The 23,083-nt window shown below is 53.0% G+C and overlaps 6 protein-coding genes across 6 annotated transcripts; 3 read left to right on the forward strand and 3 right to left on the reverse strand.

Annotated features, from left to right (window-relative positions):
- Positions 1-2,621: 2,621 nt before the first annotated feature.
- On the reverse strand, positions 2,622-6,341 carry MFIFM68171_02315 (uncharacterized protein; the record flags this gene model as incomplete). The annotated part of the gene is made up of 1 exon (XM_071057737.1): positions 2,622-6,341. The coding sequence occupies one exon, from the start codon at positions 6,339-6,341 to the stop codon at positions 2,622-2,624; it is 3,720 nt and encodes a 1,239-aa protein (XP_070913838.1).
- A 3,487-nt stretch (positions 6,342-9,828) lies between these two features.
- On the forward strand, positions 9,829-10,838 carry MFIFM68171_02316 (uncharacterized protein; the record flags this gene model as incomplete). Its single annotated transcript, XM_071057738.1, has 2 exons — positions 9,829-10,107; positions 10,182-10,838. 2 exons carry the CDS (start codon positions 9,829-9,831, stop codon positions 10,836-10,838), a joined length of 936 nt encoding a protein of 311 aa, XP_070913839.1.
- Positions 10,839-12,512: 1,674 nt separating this feature from the next.
- Positions 12,513-13,835, reverse strand: MFIFM68171_02317 (uncharacterized protein; the record flags this gene model as incomplete). The annotated part of the gene is made up of 1 exon (XM_071057739.1): positions 12,513-13,835. The coding sequence occupies one exon, from the start codon at positions 13,833-13,835 to the stop codon at positions 12,513-12,515; it is 1,323 nt and encodes a 440-aa protein (XP_070913840.1).
- Positions 13,836-15,860: 2,025 nt separating this feature from the next.
- MFIFM68171_02318 (uncharacterized protein) lies at positions 15,861-16,796 on the reverse strand (the record flags this gene model as incomplete). The annotated part of the gene is made up of 1 exon (XM_071057740.1): positions 15,861-16,796. The coding sequence occupies one exon, from the start codon at positions 16,794-16,796 to the stop codon at positions 15,861-15,863; it is 936 nt and encodes a 311-aa protein (XP_070913841.1).
- A 4,212-nt stretch (positions 16,797-21,008) lies between these two features.
- On the forward strand, positions 21,009-21,476 carry MFIFM68171_02319 (uncharacterized protein; the record flags this gene model as incomplete). Its single annotated transcript, XM_071057741.1, has 1 exon — positions 21,009-21,476. The coding sequence occupies one exon, from the start codon at positions 21,009-21,011 to the stop codon at positions 21,474-21,476; it is 468 nt and encodes a 155-aa protein (XP_070913842.1).
- A 580-nt stretch (positions 21,477-22,056) lies between these two features.
- RPL37B (60S ribosomal protein eL37) lies at positions 22,057-22,807 on the forward strand (the record flags this gene model as incomplete). Its single annotated transcript, XM_071057742.1, has 5 exons — positions 22,057-22,060; positions 22,286-22,313; positions 22,374-22,409; positions 22,532-22,602; positions 22,662-22,807. 5 exons carry the CDS (start codon positions 22,057-22,059, stop codon positions 22,805-22,807), a joined length of 285 nt encoding a protein of 94 aa, XP_070913843.1.
- Between the last annotated feature and the right edge of the window lie 276 nt (positions 22,808-23,083).

Here is a 23,083-nt window from a genome sequence, read left to right on the forward strand (position 1 = left end):
TGGGAAACCTGCGAACGACGGAAAAAAAGTGGGCGAGAGCGATTTGGAAGCGGCGGAATAGGCACTGAGCGATTTGCGTCAGTGGGTGCTATCACCACGTAGCGCTTGTCGCAAGGCTCCAATGCGTATCAGATTACACAACATAATTAACTGTCCTGAGTGAACTGCCGCGTATGATTAGGTAAGGCTGACTAGCGCCAGACAATGGTTGCCTACGAATTAATATGCAAATCCACATGTTCCTTTTGTTGAAGGGGCTTAGCCAGCGCCCGGCGATTGCTGCCCGATGCGCAAAACAAACCGCCACGATTGATAAAGCGGTGGTGATTGCATTCTTCTCAGGCACTAAGAGCACATCGCGGTCTTAGCATATCCTGACGACGGCAAGCGGCTAGCCTACGGGTTCTTCCAAGCTACGAATCCTCTCGGCCCCATCGTCCAGGGCAGGCGACAGGCTCCGAGGCATTGGTCCGATGTCGGCGGAACAGAGCTCTGCCGTGGGGCGTTATGCACTTTTGATCGGCCTCTGTTTTACGCCAAAGGGACGACGAAAGGAGTGGAAACCCCTGAGGGGGTGTATAGAGGACGTACGAGAGATCAAAGAACACTTGGCCAAGTTATCACCGAGCGTCAATATCCAAACACTTACAGCGAGCTTATCGGATCCTGATGCTTCCCATCCAGATGAAGTGGAAGACCTACCTACCCACAGCAATGTGATGTCTAGCCTCGAGAATATATCTCTGCGAGCCTCGCCCGGAAGCTTTGTCTACATCCATTTTACGGGACACGGCACGGCGATTGAACCAATCAACCGCTTCGCGAAGAGTTCCACAGGCGAATTAGCGCTGGTTGTCCTTGCAAGCCATGATCAGACAGAGATAGAATATCTTCGGGGTTCTGAGTTGGCATACGCGCTAAAGCGGATGGTTGACAAGGGCTTGAGGGTGGCACTCGTCCTCGACTGCTGTGCTTCTGGGAGCGTTGTGCGGGACAATGCGGATCCTTCCATCCGTTTCCTTCCATACGATCCCGCGGTGGACACGGCACATTCCCCCATACTTGGACTGAGCCTCAACGCCGAAAGTGAAGACGCCCATCCGGCAGTCCGCGACGCCTCCATGCATCCGAACTGGCTGATCCACCCACATGGGTACACCGTCCTAACAGCATGTGGGCCGACCGAGATTGCCAGGGAAATTGTTGACGGAGCCGGGCAGTGGCACGGAGCCTTGTCTTATCTCTTGGCCAGGACTTTCGTCAACCGGGGGGGCGTGGGGGGGAAGTTGCAGCACATCTACGCTCACCTATGTGCCAGGTTCCGAGAGAAAAAGATCCCCCAGAGGCCCATGCTTTACGGCAACGGGGACCTATATTTCTTTGAAGACGTCACCCCCGATGACGATGTAGCCTTGATCCCCGTCATTACGAAGAAAGACCGAAGCCTTCAACTAGAAGCGGGGGAGGCGCACGGCGTACATGAAGGGGACAAGTTCGCTTTGTGTCCTCTTGGTCATAAAGAACGTGGACCCCGACCAGAGCCGGACGCAGTTTATTTCGAAGCCACACATGTCGGGCCTCTCACGTCAGACTTGAAGGCGTTGGGAAGGACACCCGTGCGGTCGGGAATGACGGCAAGGGCATGCACTCGTCTAGCTCTGCGTAGATTACCCATCTTGCTTGACGCCCGCCTATCGCGCCATGACGTGTTGGAGACAGCCGTGCGGGAACGACCGTCACTTGACATCCATTACGAGGATGATCGCAGACCTGGAATGTCGTTCTCATTCCGACTCATCGTCCTCGCCGAAGGTAGTTATGAGATCCGAGACGAGTCGGGCCAGATGATCCAGGATTTACCGCCTTCCCCCTACAACCTCGAAGCCAACGCCGGCCACGTGTTGGATATTCTGGAGCACCTGGCAAAATTCAAACAGGTCGAAAAATTGACCAACAGCTCGCTGGCTGACCCCGCGCACCCCTTTAGACAGTCGTTCAGCGTCCACCTCGTGGGCTCAGCTGGGAACATAATCCACCCCGGATGTTTACAGTGGGGCGCCTTCCATCCAGGATGTTCACACCCGGGGTGTTTGGTGGAAGTGGAGGATGGCGACGAGCTGGAGTTGGTAATACGGAACAAGGAACGCCCAGGAGGGCGTGATCTTTATTTTTACTTCTTCAACATGGGTTCCCGTTGGGAGATACGGGATCTCCTCCAAGGAAACCACGAAGTTATTCCGCCGAGATCTAGCAACCAACACGAGAAGGATTTTCCAACTGGAACTACTGGGGAGTTAAGGCAGGAAATAACGATGATTGTCCCGGATCAGCTGGTATGCCGGGAAATACACCAGTGTGATGATATCTTCAAGATCTTCCTTACCACCCAGCTGACTTCATTTGCGTTATTGGAGCTAGGAGAGATCGGTGAACCGGCCCGACCGCATCAGATGCCTGGAGGCAGGGGACCATGTCCAGACTTCGCATCGCAGGATTGGGCCGCACTGAATTTTCGCATTCGTACGTATCTCAAGAGCAGTTGAGAAGTGGGGATTTTGAGTTCACAATCTATTGCTACGTGTAATATAAACATGGTTCATGTTTGTCTTCCTGGAAAGCCCTCATATGCCATAATGAACATAAGGAACCCACGGAGGTGACTCTGTCGGCACACTGCGCAGGACAGGCTGTCTGTCGTCCCTTTCGTCGTCATCGCTCTGGTTTACACTTCGGCTATCTTCTCGGTACTCCGTCGCCGACTTAGCCCCTCGCCTGGCCGTTGCGAACCCATCCAACCAACGTTCTCGCAGCTCCCGGCTGGCCTTGTGAAGCCCTAGACATACCGATTCATCCGTCATGGCCCCGCCCACCATTTCTTTGTACGCGAGTTTGGCCATGTCCACACAGAGGCTGTCGTTGACGTTCCACAGCGTGCCGATGACGTGACGAAATCCCGCCAACTGGAACGCGCTGATGAGGTGAATGCTCTCGTCGACAAATTTCTCGCCCTTGATCCGTCCCGTTCCACAGGCCGAGAGATACGCGAGAAATGACGGGTATTCTCGAAGGTTCATGTCTAGTAGATCGGCCACTCGTAGCGGGTCGTCTTCATCTTCCAGGCACAGATGGCTGTTTGACGGATCGAAGTCATCCGTGTGGCCATGCCCGGCAAAGTGAAATATCCTACAGCCCGGGAGATGTGACACGATGTCTTGCTTACGTCGTCCAGGTTCGAGGGGGCTAAGTGCTTTTGATCGGAAGAGGTGTGAGAGCATCTCCACCTCTTTGGTCGCGAAATGAAGCTTGACACTGTTTCCTGGAGTATGCTCCATAGCGACGAGCAGTGCTCGAGCTGAGGTAGACGGGCGAATGGGATATCGACGGCAGTGTATGATGGTCTTGAGGGTAGGGCTGTAGGATGACATGACCCGGTCGAGAACGGTTTCGGAAGAGCGCTTTCTGTGACGCCCTGCCGCATGGAGGGGAAATCTAGTAAGGAGTCCGGTGGGGACCCACCATACATGAGGCCACTTACCGTCCGCAGGAGGTCCGGTGATCCCCAGAGCCTCCAAAACAGGGCAGGCAACGCTATCCCATAGCCACTCGAGGATGCGAAGGTTCCCGAGGTTGCCGGATTCTGCTTTCTCACGGATATCCCCGCTAGACAGGCTTGCCAGGGCCAAGGCCCGTACTTGATGCTGCTCGACCAGCAGGGCGTCGCAGCGGTACTCGCTCACGTTGATGACAACGATTGGGCCGTGCTGTGCAGCGGCTTGCATTTCTGATGTGCTTGGCGGTAGTAAGAAGCGCTCAAATCCTCTCTTCTTGCGAATCTCAACGATGAGCTCATCCAATTCCTTGGCCACGCTGGTTTTGTCTAGAAAAGGAGGGATGACGGGGGCTGGCTGCGCCAGCTCGTCCCGGAGACGACTAAAGCGCTCGGCTAGCCCGGCGTGCGCCTCCCGTAGCTCCTGAAGATCGGCACGCAACTCCTCCAAGGACGCCGCGAGCACACCGCGGCCTTGCTCGAGGAGATGCAGTGCGACAGCCGGCCCCTTACCCACTCGTAGCGCCGCAGCCGCCGCGTTTGAAGCTAGGCCGACTACCTGGCTGAGCGCATGCTGTCTATCGGAATTCCTGAGCGACCGTGCTGTTAGCCTGGGAATAAGACCCACCGCGAGGCTCGAAGCCTCATGGGCTTTCTGCCAGTCTGCAGAGTTTCGGAGGACGGCTGCGCCGGCTCGGATACGATGCATGGTAGGGGCGCTTTCCTGATATAGAGCGGACTGATAGCTGGCGATGGCTTCCTCTGCATCGCGTATCGCTTTTGTGCCTGAGTATCGGTTGACAAGCAAGTCCCCGAGATTGTTCCACCGGGATGCCAAGTCTGGATGCTCGGCCGGCGTGGCACCGACTGCCCGCCTCACAACCTCGATGGCTTCGTCCAGGTCGTCTGGCACTTGTGTCACCAAATGTCGATCCCCGAGTCGAATCCCGAGGCTATTCAAGTACATGGCCATGTCTGGGTGACCCCCTGGTGTTATATCGACTGCCTCTCTGAGGAGTTTAATAGCTTCATCGAGGTCGGCTATGACCAGTGTCCTGTAAAACCGAGAACCAAGTTTATTCCCAAGGTTGTTTAAATAAGTGGCTCTGTTGAGACGGTCGTCTGGAGTCTTATCGAGTGCTTGCCTCTCGGCTCGAATGGAGTCTTCAAGGTCGGCTATAGCTTGTGTCCTTGCATATCGATCGCCGAGAAGAACCGCGAGGTTGTTCAGCAATGCCGCCTTATTTGTGTGACTGTCTGGGGTTGCATGTTCTGCTTGCACGGCGAAATGAATAGCTTCCTCCAAATCCGCCATCGCTTGCGTCCGCAAGTACCTTCTTCCGAGATGGTTCGCGAGGTTATTTAACCGTCCTGCTACGTCTGGATGGTCGTCTGATGTTGATTTGACTGCCTCCCTTGCAAGCTGAATAGCTTCGTCAAGGTTGGCAATCGCCCCTGTTCTTGAATACCTATAGCTGAGCCGATTTCCGAGGTTATTCAGACGCCGTGCTCGGTCTGGGTGGTCGCCGGGAGTTACAGCAAGAGAATCTCTGGCCGCCTGAATGGCTTTTTCAAGGTCGGCAATCTCTCCCGTCTCTGAAAACATATTGCCAAATTGAACTCCGAGGTTGTTGAGCCGCATCGCTAGGTCCGGATGACCTTCTGGTGTTGATTCAACTGCCTGAGTCGTATATCGAATGGCTTCGCTGAGGTCCGCCACTTCTCTGGTTCTTGAGTATTGATCGCCGAGCAGGGTCCCAAGGCTCTGTAGTAACGAGGCGCGATCCTCGTGATGATCGTCTTGGATCGTGTTGACTGCATCCCTTGTGGCTTGAATGGCTTCTTCAAGGTCCGAAGGGTTTCTAGTTTCCGAGAATCGATCGCTGAGGTGCATTGCAAGGCTCTGTATCAACGTTGCCCTATCTGGGTGGCCAACCGGCGTCTTACTGAGCGCCTGTCTCGCACACTGAATAGCCTCTTCGATGTCGACCATCTCTCTTGTCTTCGAGTACCTTTTGGCAAGGTGATTTCCAAGTGCGTGCAGCCTTCCTGCTATCTCTTGGTCGTGTGGACTTCTCCGGGTGGCTTCTCTTGTTACCTCTATGGCATCGTCGAGGTCGGTAATCTTCTCCGTACTTGAGTATCGAATGGCAAGCCGATTTCCAAGACTGGTAAGCCACCTCGCTCGTTCTGGATGGTCTACCGGGGCTGTGTCAATTGCCCGTCTGATAAGCTGGACCGCTTCCTCAATGTCGGCTATCGCTTTGGTCTTCAAGTATCGATCGCTCAGTCGTACTCCGAGGTTGTTGAGATATAGAGGTCGAGATTCGCTCGGAGCCAAGTCGATTGCTTCTCTTGTGAGTTGAATTGCTTCTTCGAGATCGGCCGTAACTCCTTTCTCGGAGTACCAGTCGCCGAGGAGCATCGCAAGGCCATTCAACCGCCGTGCTCGGTACGGATGAGTGCTTGTGGTTGTCCTGACCGCTTTTCTGGTGACTTCGATAGCTTCTTGAAGGTTTGCAACATCCCTCAGCTTCAAGTACCGATCGCCGAGTCGAACCCCAAGATTATATAACAGCCCCGACCGTTCGGGAAAGTCGTCTGAAGCCGCATCGACTGCCTCCCGTGCGATTCGAGTAGCTTCGTCCAGATACGCAATCTCTCCGGTCCTTGCATATCGATCGCCGACCTGAACTCCAAGGGTGTGCAACAACACCGCCTTATTTGGGTGTCCGGCCGGAAGCGCATCAACCGCCTGCATAGCGATACGAATGGCTTCTTCGAGGTCGTCCATTGTTCGTAAGCTCGAATAGAATTTAACTGCCGGTACGTGTTTGCAGCTTGTCAATAAGTATGGCTCAGTTAGGGCAGTCATTCAAAGTCGGCATTGGCCTTTTTCCGCCGGTCAGGATCGACCGTAGAGTTGTTAAGGCTACAATCGCGGCCCAACCGGCTAGGTAATTAGGCCACGTAAGCCGGGGAAGCCTGTGTTGTAACTTGCGTGGTTACACAGCATGGCTCAAGACCTCAGCTGGGTTCCAGCATCGCCCGGTTAGTATGCAAGGAGAGCTCATAAGACAACTAGAGCCGAAAACAGGCCGGGGTCAATGCCGTCGTGCTGAGTGCGTCTGTTAGCGGGGGTTGGTGGCCTAATTTCCTTCTGGGCCTGAGAGGCCTTCGGATGGTCAGTCGGTGCGGTTTGACACACACACTTACTGTTAGTCTACCTAGTTTTTGGAATTTGAGCCCCCCCCCCCAGGCTCCAATACATTTCAATGAGAATGCCAAAATGCCGCCATACTTCGGATGATTACAGCTGCAGTTGAGTGAACCACCGAACCAAGCCCAATCTGCATCCTGGCTCACCCGAGCACCCGAGACGCCCTTACCAACCTGTACGCCTTTTCTGACAATGGCCGTCAGAAACCACCAGTAAAAGCTGGCCCAGACTCGCTCGTGGTGTCTTCCATTCCGCGCTTCAGAAAATGCTTTGGGTGGTTGAAGATCAGCAGCCGGTATCTTATGAATTTAGACTGAGTGACCCTAGCTCCGCCGATCCTGACTATACAAGAGGTTCAACGCAGGATACTCCCAGACCAGGAATACTTCGCAATCGTCTACGTATACATCCCCGAAAACGGTAACGATCTTGCCGCTGTGCAATCTTAAATAGACTTTCTATGGCGTGCGGGCTTCAACTTCGCGCCTACGCGGTTGCGGGACAACTGGAAGGACAGCGTGCTGGTTGATCTCTCCGAATGTTCCTGGCAACTTGAATGGTCGTCTGCATTCTACAGCCTTGGTCCGAGAACAGCTTAACGGGAGTTGCGGGATGCGGCCACATATTACTGGCAGATGCCTGTTACTTCCCAAAACAAGCGGAGACGCAAAGCCTCTATAGAATCCGCCAAGATAGACCGGGAAGGCGTTGTGAGGATGACTGATAAAGATGAAGCTGGGGCCACGGGGGCTTGTCCTTCGAATGCGTCTGCTGTAGCAGATCCAGCGAGTGAGCTCCGGGGGAAAGGATAGCGTACCTTCAGTAGACGGTCGAAAGAACCCAAACTTGGGACATGCAGCAAGAAACGAAGAACTTAAAGGGCTTGCATGTGTGATGTAGTTTGATATAGACTTATTAATTAATTAGGTAATGCTAGGTTTTATCTGACGGGTTATAGCGTGCTATAGACTGCCTGGTAAAGGATCTAGCCCTCCGGATGGCGAGAATGGCGAGCGGGATCTCGATGACTAGTACCAGGGCTGGGATATCAGATTGATAATAATGTACACTGAATACATTCAGACCCGTAACCTAACGCTGTGCCCTCTCCACATATTTCTTAAAATGGTTCAATGCTTGAACTCTAGTGCCTCTTCCCTGTACTTGGGGTGGTCGCATAACATGCGTTTCGCACTCCTCAGCTGTTTTGCGTGCTCCCTATCGAAATGGTCATTCATCACGGCCGGCCGACTGTACTTGAACGCCCTTTCCTCGTATAGCGGCATTTCATCCTCAATGCGCCGAGGACACTGCGTCTTTTGCATGAGGAGCGGGAAAGGGTCCAGCTCAGGAGACTCGTCCTTCACCGACGTCTCGGGCCGCGTGCTCGGCCAAATACGCCTGCACCTAGCCGTTTCTTGTTTGTCGTATAGGGTAACGAACAGCTCGGCAACCTGGATACGAAGGCTAGAAAAAGCTTCGGCAGGCGTGATGGATTTCGCTAGAGCGACCAATCGGCGAGTAGGGATAGTTGGCCGGGATCCGTTGTATGGTTTTCTCCTTGGTCAAATGATATACGGAAATGCCGGCCGACGCAGCGGTTATGGGGGGAACGAGTGACTCTTAGTTTGTCTGATCACGCATTCGAAAAGAGCATCCTAGACGTTCCGTCCCTGCTCTCTCTTTCCGTTATGGGAGATCAACAGGATTGTTTACCAGGGTTGGTACTAGTATATTTGAAGACTAGGCGTCAGGTCGTGGTCCTCCCAGTCCTTGAGGTCCACTACGCCCACGGCATAATGTCTTGCGAAGCAAGGATGAGCCATGATGCGTGGAAGGGAGAAAGAGGAGACGGGGTTACTGTGCCACTTGATTGGAGGAGCGGTTGAGCCCGTTGCAGTCTGGAGACTGCAAAGGATCCAGTCTAGACTATCGGATAGCGGCCCTGTGACTAAAAACGAAACGCGCGTCTGAATGTTGAGAAACGTTGTTGCTTTGCTAATTACAGTGCAGCCAGAGGGCTTCAAAGGGGCACCTATGGTTAGAAGGAAATAAGAAAAGAAAAAGAGGAAAATTGAAAAGAAGAACCCCGTATCTGAGGCCACCATCGGGTGCCCTTGCTTGCAGAATGGCTGCCGTGGAAACCTTGGAAGCTTTGGGCGTGAAATTGCACTACTATGAAACGGATGAGCATCGAAAGCGACTACTGGACGTAGTTACTGTGGGACAGGGTGATACGGGAATATAGTACTGAAATTATCACTCATCCTAAATGTCCCTCTGTAATGTTCCTTACTTCCAGTTCTAGTAGAGAGGTGTGTCACGACCTAAATGGTTCGTGCCCTACAAATCAGAGTTCGTAAAATATTAGGTATAGATTAAACAGATAACTTATGTGTTACAAGAGATGCGCTAAGCCACTGTGTGAGAGCAACGAAGTGGTATTCGATGTCTGGCTATCTTCGTGGGAAGCCGGGAACAGCCTGCACGTGGAAGATACAAGGCATGAGTGAGCTGTGTGGAGAGCTCGGGCTACCAATGTGGTCGGCCCATGTAACAGATATCGAATCCTATAACTAACGATGTCACTAACCCACGAGTACCCTCCGAGAAAAGGGTAGAAGCGTTAGAACACAAGCGGGGAAAGGAGAACGTATGGGCTCCGGGAGACCAAAGATCCGTTTTAGAAAACGTACCAGCAGATATAAGATAATTGCGCTTTCGGGTTAAGCCCGCGGGAGGAATTAATTGTGTAAGTCTGTGTACTAAGATTATTCAGTCGAGCACATCTTGACTGCGACGGTTAGGTTTTTGTGCTGGCTAGCAGGAGGTGGCGGCGAGGGATCAGGCAACCGACTCGGCCGGGGGCCGTGCTGGAGCGCCAACTGCGCGCCTGGCCCCGCGCGGGCGCAGAGCCCATAGGTGCGGGCGGTCAGTGCTTCCCGCTGCCGTGTGGCTGGTCAGGTCCGTGATAGTCCCCTTCTCGTTGAGCAAAACCTCCACCGACAACTCCCGCCGGCTGAGATGAGCGTACCCATTTGTGTCGCATTGTCGATAAACCATGCAGCAGTTTTCAGCGCACGAGGGTAGCGGTGGCCCACACGTCAATCGTTCGGGTACAGCCGAGCCAGAATCGCCCACCACAGCATTCCGCTTCATCTCGAGTGAGCCGTACGTTGGCGAGCTTTCGTGTCAGCTAAAGGACTTCAAAGCGCCCAAACTCGGCAGGTTTCCGCATCCCCCGGCAACTCTTCGTTGGCGGCGCTTCCTTGGGGCGGGAGAAGATGGCTTTGTCTTTTCCGCCGGGACGTCCGAGGATTCTTTAGTGGCTGTTAAGTTTGTAGGCTCTTCTCAATTCAACCATCTGTGCTGGCTGCCATGGCTGTTCTGCGGCTGAAGGCATCCTGCGCGTAGTTCTATCACAACAAGCCTCCAGAGCCCATCGATGGGCTGCGGCGCTACTGGGCCTTCCGCAGAGAATGTCTCAATGCTGCCCTCCTCGCCATGATCAAGACAAGCATCCACCGCGCGGCCGAATCTAAGCGGCCGATATGCCTGAATCCGAAGCCGAAGACGCGACGCGACGCCGTCCGAAACCTCACGGCGTTTACAGCGGAACCCCCAATTCAATATTCTCCGCCCACCCCCCCGACTCTCGACTGGACGCCCGTCGATTGGAAGACGCTTGAGATCCACAGCTGCTTTGGGTGGACCGAGATGCCCTACAGCCATGTCATGCAAGCCTTGGCCTGCTCTTCCAAGAGTGCTGGCCAATTTCCGCAGGTCGATCGCGCCTACGCTGACCTTGACAAGGACGGGCAGTGCTTTGCGATAGTGTACTCGTTTGTTCCCAAGGACGAGCTGGATGTCGAGACGGTCCAGAAGCAGCTCGACTTCTTCCACCTGGCCGGCTTCGTATTGGTACCTTTCCGCGAACAAAATTGGCGCGAAAAGGGCGTGCTCGTCGATCTCTGCGACCTTGTGCCCCCACACTGTTCCGAACGGTGGAGGCAAGACGACTACCGGAGAATGGGTGTGGGATGGTACTTTGCTGAAATGAGGGAGTGGTAAATGCAAGAGACAAACAACACATCTTTATTTTCTTTGCGCTTTTCTATGGTGCTAGTGCCAGGGAACTAACTGCTGACCGTTGCTGCTGAACTAAAGGAAGAAAAACATGCGTCGAAGAATCGAGCAGGCACAGGCCATGAGAGCAAGGCCCCAATACCTCCCTGCACATGAAGAATAGCTCGGGCCCACTAGTTCAGCCGCATTGACGCGACGTAATATGAACCTGCTGAGATAGTGCTCAAGAGAGTCTTCGTCAAAACTGCGCTGATCCCAGCGAGAAGGCTCAGGATCGTTGAAGAGGTTGAAGACCCATTCGGCATCGACAATGTGCCGGTACATATCGTAGAGCTTCCGGGCATCAAAGTCCCGCCGTGGACTCCAAGTGTCAATATCAAGGCCAGTCGGGAGACGTGGTATTGCAGCCAGGTTTCGTAAAGCTGGCGTCAATTTTGGGGTTGGATTGGGTCAACACCCCTAGAATACTGGTCTTGGAAGGCGTAGCTGACTAGGAGAAATCTTCTTAATGCACTTCGCACGATGAAGATTGTCCCGTCGATACTTTCGTAGATGGTGAGCAGCAACTGGTCATCGAGGATCAACTGAAAATGACAATGGCTGCCCAATTCCTTCACAATCAGCCCGCAGAACCGAGCCCGGTAATTCCAACAGCCAATACCGCAAAGGTGCACATGTCGAACCCTCCCCTTTGCACCCCCGTCAGGTCATCGGTCATCAGGGAGGGCATTCCACCAACCCATTGCCGCTGACCCAGAGGTAGTCAGCCCGATGAATTTTGTCTGGGTCCTGGACCACTATCTCATTATCGACGATCTCGTTGTGGCTTCAGCTCTCGGATACTACATTGCTTAATTATGGCAGCGAGGGACATCAACGGCTGTAGACAAGACTGTCGCGGAGTCCAGCCCTCGCGAACCAGCCATACGGAAACCGGCTCCCATTGAGGGCATTCCATGCGTAGAATTCCCTACCCAAAACCAGAGGCGATCTTGGAACACGACGTCATTGCGTATGATAACAACGAACACGGTATCAACAACTCTGGTTCCCCTGCTAGTTCACTAGAGTGCTTGAAATCTGGCTGGAGGCCTTCAAATGCCTTGCATTGCCCGTATGATAAAGTTCAACGGTTTTCCTCAAAGCAAGAGACATATTCATCACACTGCCTACCATCAATATCTTGCTAGGAAATATACTTCGTATCGTTACCTTGTAGTCCGTAGCCTCCTTCCCTTCTCGTTAGGAGACATACTTGACAGACAGAGTAACAGATAACTTAAGTCATCAAGGAAGAAATATAAGAATTACAAGCAAGGGCGGGTAATTCACTACCGAGATATAATCTTGTTATTCGTATCCCCTATTTTCAAGAACTAATCCTTAGGGAACAAAACCTTGGATTCCAGTCTACTAAAGCTCCTTATATTTATATCCCTAGGCCAGCAACAGCCCCGGAATCTCCGCCCTATATTGTCACCTTTTTGCCCTTATATCACTGGTGTATCTATATTTCTAGGGTTCCTAATACTAAGTACATCCGGCAACGCAGTCGGCAGAACGAGGATAATGACACAACCAACATCGCCATATAGGTCCTTAAGGGCTTGTACACCACGAATCCACACCATTTGCTGCACACCCTGGTAATTGGCCAGATTACAAATATTTCACAAGTATTTCCTCAACAATTCGAATATTTTCCCGCCAGAACTCCTCAGCTTCATCGATTGGGAGGTCTCTCGGTCGCCACTCTGGCTTCAGAAACATGCCAAACCTGAACCACTCTAAGAACACTAGCGTCGACTCGTCCTCGTTCCACCACTTCCAGTCCGGAATTGCACCCCAAAAGGCCTCGCGAAGTTCGTCGACGCGGTCGTACTCTCGGCCATAGCCATTCGCCGCAGGCCTACGAAAAAGCATTTTGATGATCCGATGAAGTGCCATGAACGGTGCACCCGCAACGGATTCCCAGTCGATTATAGCCTTGATGTCGCTGCCTGAGTGGCTCGATACGATGACATTATGCGGTCCCATGTCGGAGTGCATGGCAACGATCGGCTTGTTCTCGACGACGGCCGGAATGTTGTGCAGGCAATTGTTGACGAAATCTCTGATTCGACCAAGAAATCTCTCCTTGTAGTCGTCGATGCCTTGTTGCTTCTCAAGGCTGGTGAGTGCGGATTTGATATATGCCCGAAGATAGTCTCGCACGGATGAGAAGGGTCCGCCAAGACCGTGGTGTCGATCTGGCTCGATGCTGAGAAGAATCTCGCCATCGTCACCGGTTGCGGCAGCAAGCTCGCCGATGAGACGAGGTTCCGGAAGGGGAAGCCTCCAGCATGCCTGAAATGCAAGAGCCATTCTCCTGATAAAGATAACCTTCTCGTCATGGGACAAAGCAGGGTACACTGTCGAAGCGACATCGCCTGGTATCAGCAACGTGATCTGCCTTCCTAATCCTGTAGCTTCTTGTCGTTCCCTTTCTCCTGGAATCGGAAAGACTGGGGGCACCGGCAGGATCTGCGGGTCCGCCGTGTTGGAAATTAACGTCATCAGCGAGTCCATAGACGCCACATTGCCATGATGGTGTAACTGGACCACGTAAGCAGTATCCGGGTTCTCGTGCACGGTGACTTTGTACGAGATGCTAAGCGCTCCATCGGTAAAGCAAGTCGACGAAGCTAGATGTTGACCCGTGGCTGACATAATAACGTCGGATAGTTCTGCGTCCGTAAGTTGGATGGGTTGCGGTGGTGAGATTTCCTTTGATCGCCTGTCAATCTTGACGCGATACCGGTCGATAGGCACCGCCGGACCGTCCAAGTCCTCCATGGCAGTCGACCACGAGAAAGCATCTGGTGTGGTCTCGATCAGCGCGTACGCGACAGCTTTGCCCTTTGTGGAACCGATTCCACCGGAGTAAACGAAAGCCAAGAGTGCGGACACGACTTCATCCTGTGCCATGAGTTTTTCGGTCATTATTGATGAGAATTGGCACCTCGCGCGAAGAAAGAAAGGCCAAAGAAAACTCAATTATGAGAGTTTTCTCGCTCCCTTACGTTGCCAATGCGTTGGAAGTTCGAGTCTGGGATCCGGTCGCTCAATGAAAGTTGCTAACTTGCGGCGGCCAACCTCGGTTTTCGAGCCAACAAGGCAGGGGGTACCGTGGCTTAATAAGCATACATTTCAAATAAAAAGAACTGCTTGGCCAAGGTGCTTGAACCGGGCTCTGGGAATGGTGAAGGTCAGAATGCCGCCATCAAGGGGCTGGATTGTCTTCTCCGAACAGACCAAAAGGCACGACTTGAGAAACTAAACCTGAAAGACATTCAGACATCGCTGTTCTTTAGTATCTGCTAATTGCAGTGTCAAAGGAATGGCCTTCTATCCTCACCCTCGTTCTCCCCCTTGTCCTTGACCAAGTCCACCCTTCACGCCCTTTTTTTCTCCTCTCCCGCTCTGCCCTCCTGCATACCGCATACCACGAGGCCAACGCTAGCAATGTCAATTCATCTTCCGAGAAGTCCATCCAGCTGCCCGTAGCCGACGGTACACTACAAGACCAGCGTCCCCCTCATTCCGCCGCCGCCACCACCACCACCTGCCGCCACCAGCTTTTGAGCCCCGGTCCTCAATTTCGTGGAGTAGTGGGCCTATAGTGCGGTACGGCTCCGCCATGGAAAGTCCTCCACGAACCGTTGATGGACGACGTCCGATGACAGTCCGCGGTCCCCCTTCAACTCGATAAGCCGCTCGCTTTCGTCAATTGTAAAGGGGCGGTTCGTGTTCCGGTCTCGTCACTTCGGTCGACACTTGTTCATAGTCCTCATCACCGTGACGCTCCCGCAAAGCCTCCCGATAAGCGGCACTACCCCTGCGGAAGCGACTGAGCCGGCGCTTGGATGATCGGGTAGCAGCTCAACTTCATCATTGTCCCTCCCCATCGGCGTTTGCGTTGCCGTGTTCATGCACTCGTGACAGCCTATCACATGATTTCGAAGGGAATAGGGATAAGCATCTGTTGCATATGCGAGTGGGCCCACCTGCCGGCACTCAAGTTAGATCCGCGCGATTTGAAACCTATCATTTAGATAGAAAGTCTTGATTGGGTTGTGGTGTGGGTGGGCTGCGTGCGGAGTAGCGAGTCGGCGAGGCTGTGAGACGACAATTGTGGTGGGCCGCTGCAGCTTCGACGGTGCACAGAGTGATCGGTATCAGGCGGCCTTCACTTTTACGTGCGTGAAGGACAAAGCTATGTGCACCGTACGGTAAGCAAGGTAGCGGGAATATTAGGCTTCTAGGCAGCAATTCCCCGCAAGCCAGCCGGCGTGTCGAATGGTTGGCTAACATATCCCCCAAGACAAGTCGTTGGTCGCGTACCGAGTTCGCCTCATATCCGCCTGATGGACACAAGCAACACATTTCGTCCGTTTTCGAGACCCATTGACCAAAGATAACTGCCAGATGCCTGACTTTTGAGACGAGTCTCAAGCACACCACAAACACCCTACTCGTACACTGCCCGATCCTCTGTACTTGCAACCACAAGACGTACGCTCGGAAGATCCTGGCATCACATAGGCAAATCCAATATCTGTCAGTCCTTACTCTGGGGGTTCCTGTACTCTAATGAAATGCAGACCCTGACTTGTATTCTCACGGTGTCAATCATGTGCAAAGAACTAGTCTCGAGCACGAAGCTCTTCTGCAAGCATGTCCTTGATCGGCCGTCAACTTTGATTGATTGGGAGGATTGTGGTGGTTGTGGGAGAGAAAAACAGACCCGGAGTATCTCGATCAGACCACAAAGAGGGAACCATGCGAGGACTGTATAGAGAATGGGAAGATATGTCTGGACGGTGGGTAATAGCGCGATTTACCAGTACTTGATAGAGATACAATAGTAGATCGACATTTGGAATAGCTAGTTTATCGTGAGCCTTCTACAACTATACCATCACTACTTCGGATAGCACCTCCCCTGCTATCTCACGTTTTGCTCAACTAAGCCTCCTCCTCCTCCTTCGGATCCATTTCCAACAAGCCTTTCTGAACAAGTTGATAACACTCATTACGCTTCTGAGTGCAGTACTCGGTACTGAATGTGGCTGCGGCGCCCATGTCTACAGCCCCTGGGAGCTGCGCAGCCGCCTCGGCCAGATCCTTTATCGACTCGAACTTTCCGGCCCAGCAGCCATCTATAATAGAGTCCAGCATATCGCCTTCGGCGTTTACAAGAGGAAAAACACCTTCTTTGAACAGTCTGACGACGTCGAGCTCGGGATCGTCTTCTTCCGGGTGTCCGTACGGCTCATGGCCCCTTGTCATACAGTACAGGAGCGAAGCGATCGCAAACTGCTCGGTCTTCGGACCATACAGACCCCAGTGTCCATTGCCAGTCAGCGGGTCCGGGTAGAGACGTGCCCACGGCGGAGCATCGCCGTACGATGCATCTCCGATACGTGCGACACAGTCGAAGTCGGTCAGCTTGAGGTGATCCCGCTCGTCAAAGAGTATGTTTGGGGGGCGCAGGTCACCGTGGACAAGGCCCAGAGACTCGAGCCATGCGACGGCTGCGCAGAGCTCGGCGGCCCAGCGCTCGATAAGATGCCTATCCTCAATCCGGAGCACCTGCAGGACCTTGTGCTTCTCGCGCCTCTGATTGCGTTGCAAACGGTTGTCGAGGTTGGCGAGCATGAACGGAAGGAAGTTGACATTGACGGTGCGATAGAAGCTCTGCATGACGTACGGGCATGGCGAGTGCTGTTCGAAGATGTCGTAGATGGCGTTCTCTCGCTCTATCTCGCCCGCGCCTACATCTCTAGAATACTTGATCACAATGCTTTCGGTAATCCGGTAAACCCAGGAGATGGCGCCCATAGAGAGGAACTGTGACTTGGAGATTTTGCGGGGTAGCCGCACAACGATTGGGCCCGACATTTGGAAATCAGATGGGGGATAGAAAGGGGTCAGAAACTTTGCGTGACTGCCAGCGGAACGTAAATGCGAAAGCGTGTGTGGAATCTTTGTTTTATTGCAGTCTCGAGATTTCTCACGGATAGCTGGCCCGTGCGCTATCAGATTCAGGACTGGTCTTGATTTATGATTTATCATATAAGTGGCACGTGGACAAATTTTATGGGAGTGCTAGATCGCTCAGAACATCGCTGCCCTCTCGTACAGCGACCGAGTCACCTCACGTTGACCTCCTGAGCACTCCCGACGACAAAGAAGGAGAGGAACCCCTTCACACAGAGGGCCAGTCGCCAGTAGCTAGAGGAGAGGCGTTTGTCGCACGGTTGAGAGAGGCCACGGAGTTCGTTTAAGCGGCAATGCTTTCCGCACAAGGGTGGCAGGGAGAAGCACGCTAACCAGGCACTGAAGGCTGCAGAGCAGTTCCATGTAGGAGACAGAGTCTGGTTGAGACTGAAGAACGTCAAAATCAACAGGCCTTCGAAGAAACTCAACTGGCTCAGCGCTAAGTACGAGGTTATTGAGGTCATCTCGACTGAACACGCCCCTCAGCGAGTCGGAGGCGCTCGGTCAGAACCTACTAGAGCTATTCAAATAATCGTAGTGTGGATATACAGAGGGCTACGAAGGCCTCTAATCGGTTTGACCCCTGGAATAGGCTAGTCCGGGCAAAAGCAGAATCATCACAGCGATCTCCTGTCCTACCCCTCTCGAGCTTGCCTACCCCCACTCCCTACAAAAACCAACGGAAATAGCAAGAGAAAGGCTATCCGGACCGACCAACCAAATAAGAATTCTTTAAAAAGCAGAAAAGAAGGGTTCCAAGCGCATCAACTAGATATAATATGGGTAAAGCGGGACAATCGCAATCCCAGGCTCGCCGCCTGTCTCTCAGGCCCAAGCCATCTAAACGTAAAGTAGTATCAGCAAATCGATTAGCCAGCTCTGAGGAACTTTCTGCCCTAGCCACTGCCCCAAAGCCGGGCGGTCTCAACCGCTACGTCCGGCTCCACAACCTCTTGGGCTTCGTCATCCTCCAAACACCTGTTCCCATCCGACCCCATCCATCAGCTGCGCCTAACGAAGGACATGACAGACCATGTGCTCTACACAGCTCTCTCACCGGTAAATACAAACAGTCATTGATAAAGAGAGAGATGCACGCCATGGTGATCGCCCCGAATTCAAATGTGCTCGCTAATCGCCTGGTGCTTCAGCTTCGTACGCAGAAGGGGCTTGAAGCAACAAGCCACCTTTCGGATGAAGCTCCTGGAATTCTGCAATATAATAGCGTGGAAAAAGCTGGAACCCTGGCCTAGCCTCTCATTCCCTCCTCCAAATCAGTCCTTATCACTTCCCGACTCAAGCCGCTTTTCACCAAAATCTCATTAGCGAAAGTCAGTCAGCCCCGTACGAAGAATGCTATATAGAACAAAACAGATGGGAAGGGTAAAGGGAAGGAAATCTAGAATGCCGAGGTGAATGTGAACCAGCCGACTTGGCGCTTGGCAAAGTCGCCTGGTCCTCGGCAACATGTAGCAGATATCTCTTTGATAGAAGCGCTTCAGTCTCCATGGCATGAGGCGCCTTCCAAGTTGCGACCCTCGTCAGTGGAGTTAGAACTTTAGCCGACTTCTGATCCATCAATTCCTAAACTCCAGTGATCATTATCTGTCGGGATGTACGGGCCGGGGATATGTCGAATAAGATTAACAATAATCCCAACACTCCTCCATTGAGTTACAGGTAATGCACATTGATGATTTTGTGAAGGTCCTCCAGTCAAAAAGCTTATTAGTACGGAGTCGGGCGGCTCTGCAACTTATGGCTGACTAATCCCGATTTTCTGCTGGTGTTTGGGCCGCGAGTCCGATCCCCAAGCGCATCCCGCGCGCCATGACAGACCAGTTGCGCTCGAAGATATTGACCCCTTCCATTCTGCCTACGAAGGCGCGAACCTCACTGACTACTCAGATACTTTGCGGCGGCTTGATTGAGAAGGCAAGAAAGACAGCACAGCTTCATTCTAGTTGTTTTCCTGCTGACCATCGTATAAATTTCCAAAACCTTGCCCTTTTCCCTTCTCTCAACTCTACAGAGCTTTCAGGCATCTCATCTACTCCGTTTCAGCGGTAGTGTAATAACGTCTTTAACGATCTCTCGAGACTCCATTCCGCCATTGGCTCCGACGACTTCAACCTCAACCGCATCAAACCTCTCCCCAAGTCAGCCATTGCTAACAATAGCGATACCATCATCTAGAAGTTTACAAAACGTGGTCACCAAGCCAACCCGCCTCCTGCCTTTCGGTATTCGGCAAACAAACCCACGGTCCATGGCGGCTCCTTCGCACCGGCACCAATCGTCCCTGGACGGCGTCATTGACTTCTCCACCGCCGACCCCTTATTTGCAGACGAGCAACAGCGTATACAGGCTGTTAGCAGGTTCCGCCGTATCGTCAGCTACTTCGAAGCCACTGACCAGCCGGTTTCTAGATACGGCGACGACGGGTATGATCGTCCAGCCCTCGTTCGCCTTACATTCAAGTATGCGCGCTCGCAGAAGTCGCAGGACAGGTTTCTTGCGGTCTTTTTCCGATCTCTTGCCCTTGGGATGCTCGACGACGACAGTATTAACCTTAGCGACGATAGTGTAATAGCCAAATTTTGGTTTGTCGCTGTTTGGTTTTGCCGAGTTCCTTATGGCCAATTTCTTTCTCCCTTGTACGTTGTATTATCTCACTCTCCTGACCCCGACTAACCCCTATTAAACCCCTATTAGCCCCTATTAACCCAACAAGCCAACCCCCCCCTTATCCCCCGGCTCCCCCACTCCCCCTTAACTGATAATATTTTTTGATAGTACGAGCTGCTATGAACAAGACGCCCCAACCATCCCCTGTCTACCATGCTGCAATCCAACAAACTCAAGTGCAAGCGGAGCAGCAGCGTATACAAGATTTCGTAGGAACGCCTGAGCGTTTGTCGCACCTACGAGAAAGGTGCCTTGTACGCGATCGTCATCGCTGTATTATCACACGTATCTTCGATAGAAGAGAGATGGGTATACGGTCACGCCAGCCTCCTGCTAGGGACGATGATGGAAATCTTCTCGATAGTAGCGACCAATACGGAGGCCTTGACGTGGCACATATCCTCCCCTATGCTTTGACTAAACAGGAGGAGGAGAATAACGAGTTGGTTTGTTGCCCCGTAGCCCCACCCCTTCACCTTCATCTTCCTCTTCCTCTTTCTCCCCCTTTCTAGCTTTTATGGAGTGTTTATAAGCTAATCTGGAGAGAAGAACGAGTCAAGGAGAGCTGCAATTGCCATCCTAAATATGTTTGACCTCGGCGTGATCCATCTGATCGAAGGTCCCGATATACACCGCCCACGCAACGCCATTAGCCTTAGTCTCGAGATGCATCAGCTGTTTGGGAACTTCAATATCTTCTTCGAACGTGTGATAGACGCTCCCCCGCATACCTATCGTATCCGTACATTTCTCCCTTTTTTAGCAAGCAGGTTCCCTATCACAAGGGCATTGTTTGAACACCCATTGATCGACCCCCCGTCGGAACGGCTTCTCGCACTTCACTCTGCCATCGGCCATATACTCCACCTCTCCGGCGCTGGGGATTATATCGAGGTTATCCTCAGGGATATGGAGGATGGGGTAGTACGGGAGGACGGGTCGACGCAGCTGGGTCTTCTGTTGCGTCTCGCCTTGCAATCGAGGGGATAGGACTGCCTAGGCTAATATAGAAGCCCGCGGGGCTCTGCTTGTTGGCGTGCGACTGGGGCCAGAGGTGCGAAACAGCGGGCGCTCGGGGCGAAGGGACTGCGGGGTTAGCGGCGCACCAGTTGCCCAGAGCACCAAGTTCTTCCATGACGGATTGTGCGATGTCTTCGTTGAGAAGAGGAAGGGAATCTTGGACGATGGGACTCCTGAGGAGCAGCAGAGCGTCCAACATATCCTGTACCGGACACTTGGCGTTGCGTTGTGCCTCTTGCATCCATTCATGCCCTTCATTACTGAGAAAGTGTGGCAACGGCTGCTACGTAGCAAAGGGGGTGCGGTGCATCTATCATGCTTGCGCCCTACCCAGAGGCCGGCAGCACTCTGGAGTTTGCATCTGACGCTGAGGACGACGACTGGGGCTCCGATGAGCGGACGGCATGCCTTCCCTTTCTGCGGACTGCAACATCCGTTCGGATGCGCGTGCCTTCATCAAGGCATTCACAGCCGCCGGCCAGGAGAAGGCCAGCGCACAGCCCCAAGCAATCAAGACGCTGTCCGGGAAGGGCATCACCGAAGTCAGCGTCCTTGGCCTGGATGCAGACGAAGCTGCAGCCCCTAAGGGTTGTACTGTTTACGTCGTGTCTGCCGACGTGGCCGTTCTGCCGCATATCAGCGCGCAGAATAAGGACATTGACGTCGAGACCAAGAAGATCACGACACAGCTGCAGAAGACCAACGTTGGCATCACAAAGCAACAGGAGGTGGTGGGCAGTGAAGGATGTGAGAAGGTTAGCGATGTGGTACTGACAGCGGAGAAGAAGCTGCTGGCCGATGCGCGAGCTGCAAAGGGAAAAAACTACGAGAGGATCTTGCAGGACTTCAGCAAACCGAAACTCGCGGAATAGCGCATAGCTCGATGCTTGGATAGGTGTTTGAGAGAGAAGCACCGGCACTGGTAGATTTCTCAACACTTGATGATGTTTAGAGAGTCATGTTGCGATGCTGCCAGGGCGTGAAGTGCTCCAGCCGCTCAGTAAAGTTTGTAGCCAGCAACACGACGATCGATAGGTTTAGTGAATCGATAATTCAGCTCCGAGAAGCGTCAAATAATACGGCCGTCATGTTCCGTACAAATCCATGCGTAACAGACGTGTATTCGAGGAAGAGCACCAACCTGGAAGTCATACAATGGAACAAAACAAATGCTCGTGTCCGCTGCCGGCTGAGTGGGTCCGGCCGTGCCGGGAACCGGACCCGCTCAGCCATACGTGGCTCAGTCATCTGTGGCTAGAGTCCCATCAGCCCTAACCAAGGAAAAACGCTTGGCCACACATTCCCAAAATTTCGCGATCCCAGACCCGCGAGAACCTGCAACTCAACCAACACGCTCCCTGTCGACGACGAAGCAGGTAGGTTCAATCGGCCTCTGCGTTTTTGCTGCGACCCGCGATACTAATTGCATTTTTCAACAGAGCAACCGCCACAATGAGTACGTCTCTATCCTTGCCCGTTGCGATCGCTAGTTATTTTCGCTGCCGATTCCCGCGCCCCCATTCCCAACACCGATATCGAATTTCTGATACCCCATTTCTCGAAGCATTCTGAGACGGTCATTCTTCGAGTGTGCCGGTCGCTGCTTCTCGTTGCTGGGGCGGATTTTCACGATATCTGCAAAGCTTGGAAAGGATCAAAGTTGCGCTGACACCCACTACAGCGAAGGGTACCTCCAGCTTCGGCAAGCGGTAGGTTCAGCGCTCGCAATGAGTTGATGTTGAAAATTAATTGCTGACTGTTATTCTCAGCCACAACAAGACTCACGGTCTCTGCAGACGCTGCGGGTAAGTCGATACGAACCCCTTTAATCGACGGACGAGACAAAGGCGGCTCGGTTGTGTTCGAGGAGGATGGATACGGCACCGTATTTGCAAGGCAGAAATTGACGAGATATTGCTTCAATCAGCCGTCGGTCTCTCCACAACCAGAAGAAGGTCTGCGCCTCGTGCGGCTACCCGGCTGCCAAGATCCGCAAGTGTACGTTTCCAACGACAAATATCGAGAAGGGTTCAATCGCTGACATGGGCGCGACACAGACAACTGGTCCGAGAAGGCGAAGCGCAGAAAGGTCACCGGTACCGGCCGGATGCGGTACCTCAGCACGGTGTCGAGGCGGTTTAAGAACGGCTTCCGGACCGGTGTCCCCAAGGACGCGCAGGGTCCCACGGTTTCTTCTTCATAAAGGGTTGTCATGACGGGCAGGGACGTGGACGATGGGACGGATCGTTTTCGGCGAGCGGTGTAACAGGGGCTGGACACTTTTCGGACGGACCTACTCGCTTTTTGCTGCTACATCACAAATGGCATGATTTTGCGTGGGACTAGGTTCAATGGTCTAAGCATGCAGCAAAGGTCGTGAAAAACGGCGTAACGTTTGCGAACCAAAGCATTTTATTCATTCATGGTCGAATTCCATGTGATGGGCAGCGGCGGAGGGGTTTCGTCGAGGTGCAAGCAA

This window comes from Madurella fahalii, assembly GCF_045866475.1.
Source record: "Madurella fahalii IFM 68171 DNA, scaffold_1, whole genome shotgun sequence".
In the NCBI taxonomy this organism is placed as follows: Eukaryota; Fungi; Ascomycota; class Sordariomycetes; order Sordariales; genus Madurella; species Madurella fahalii.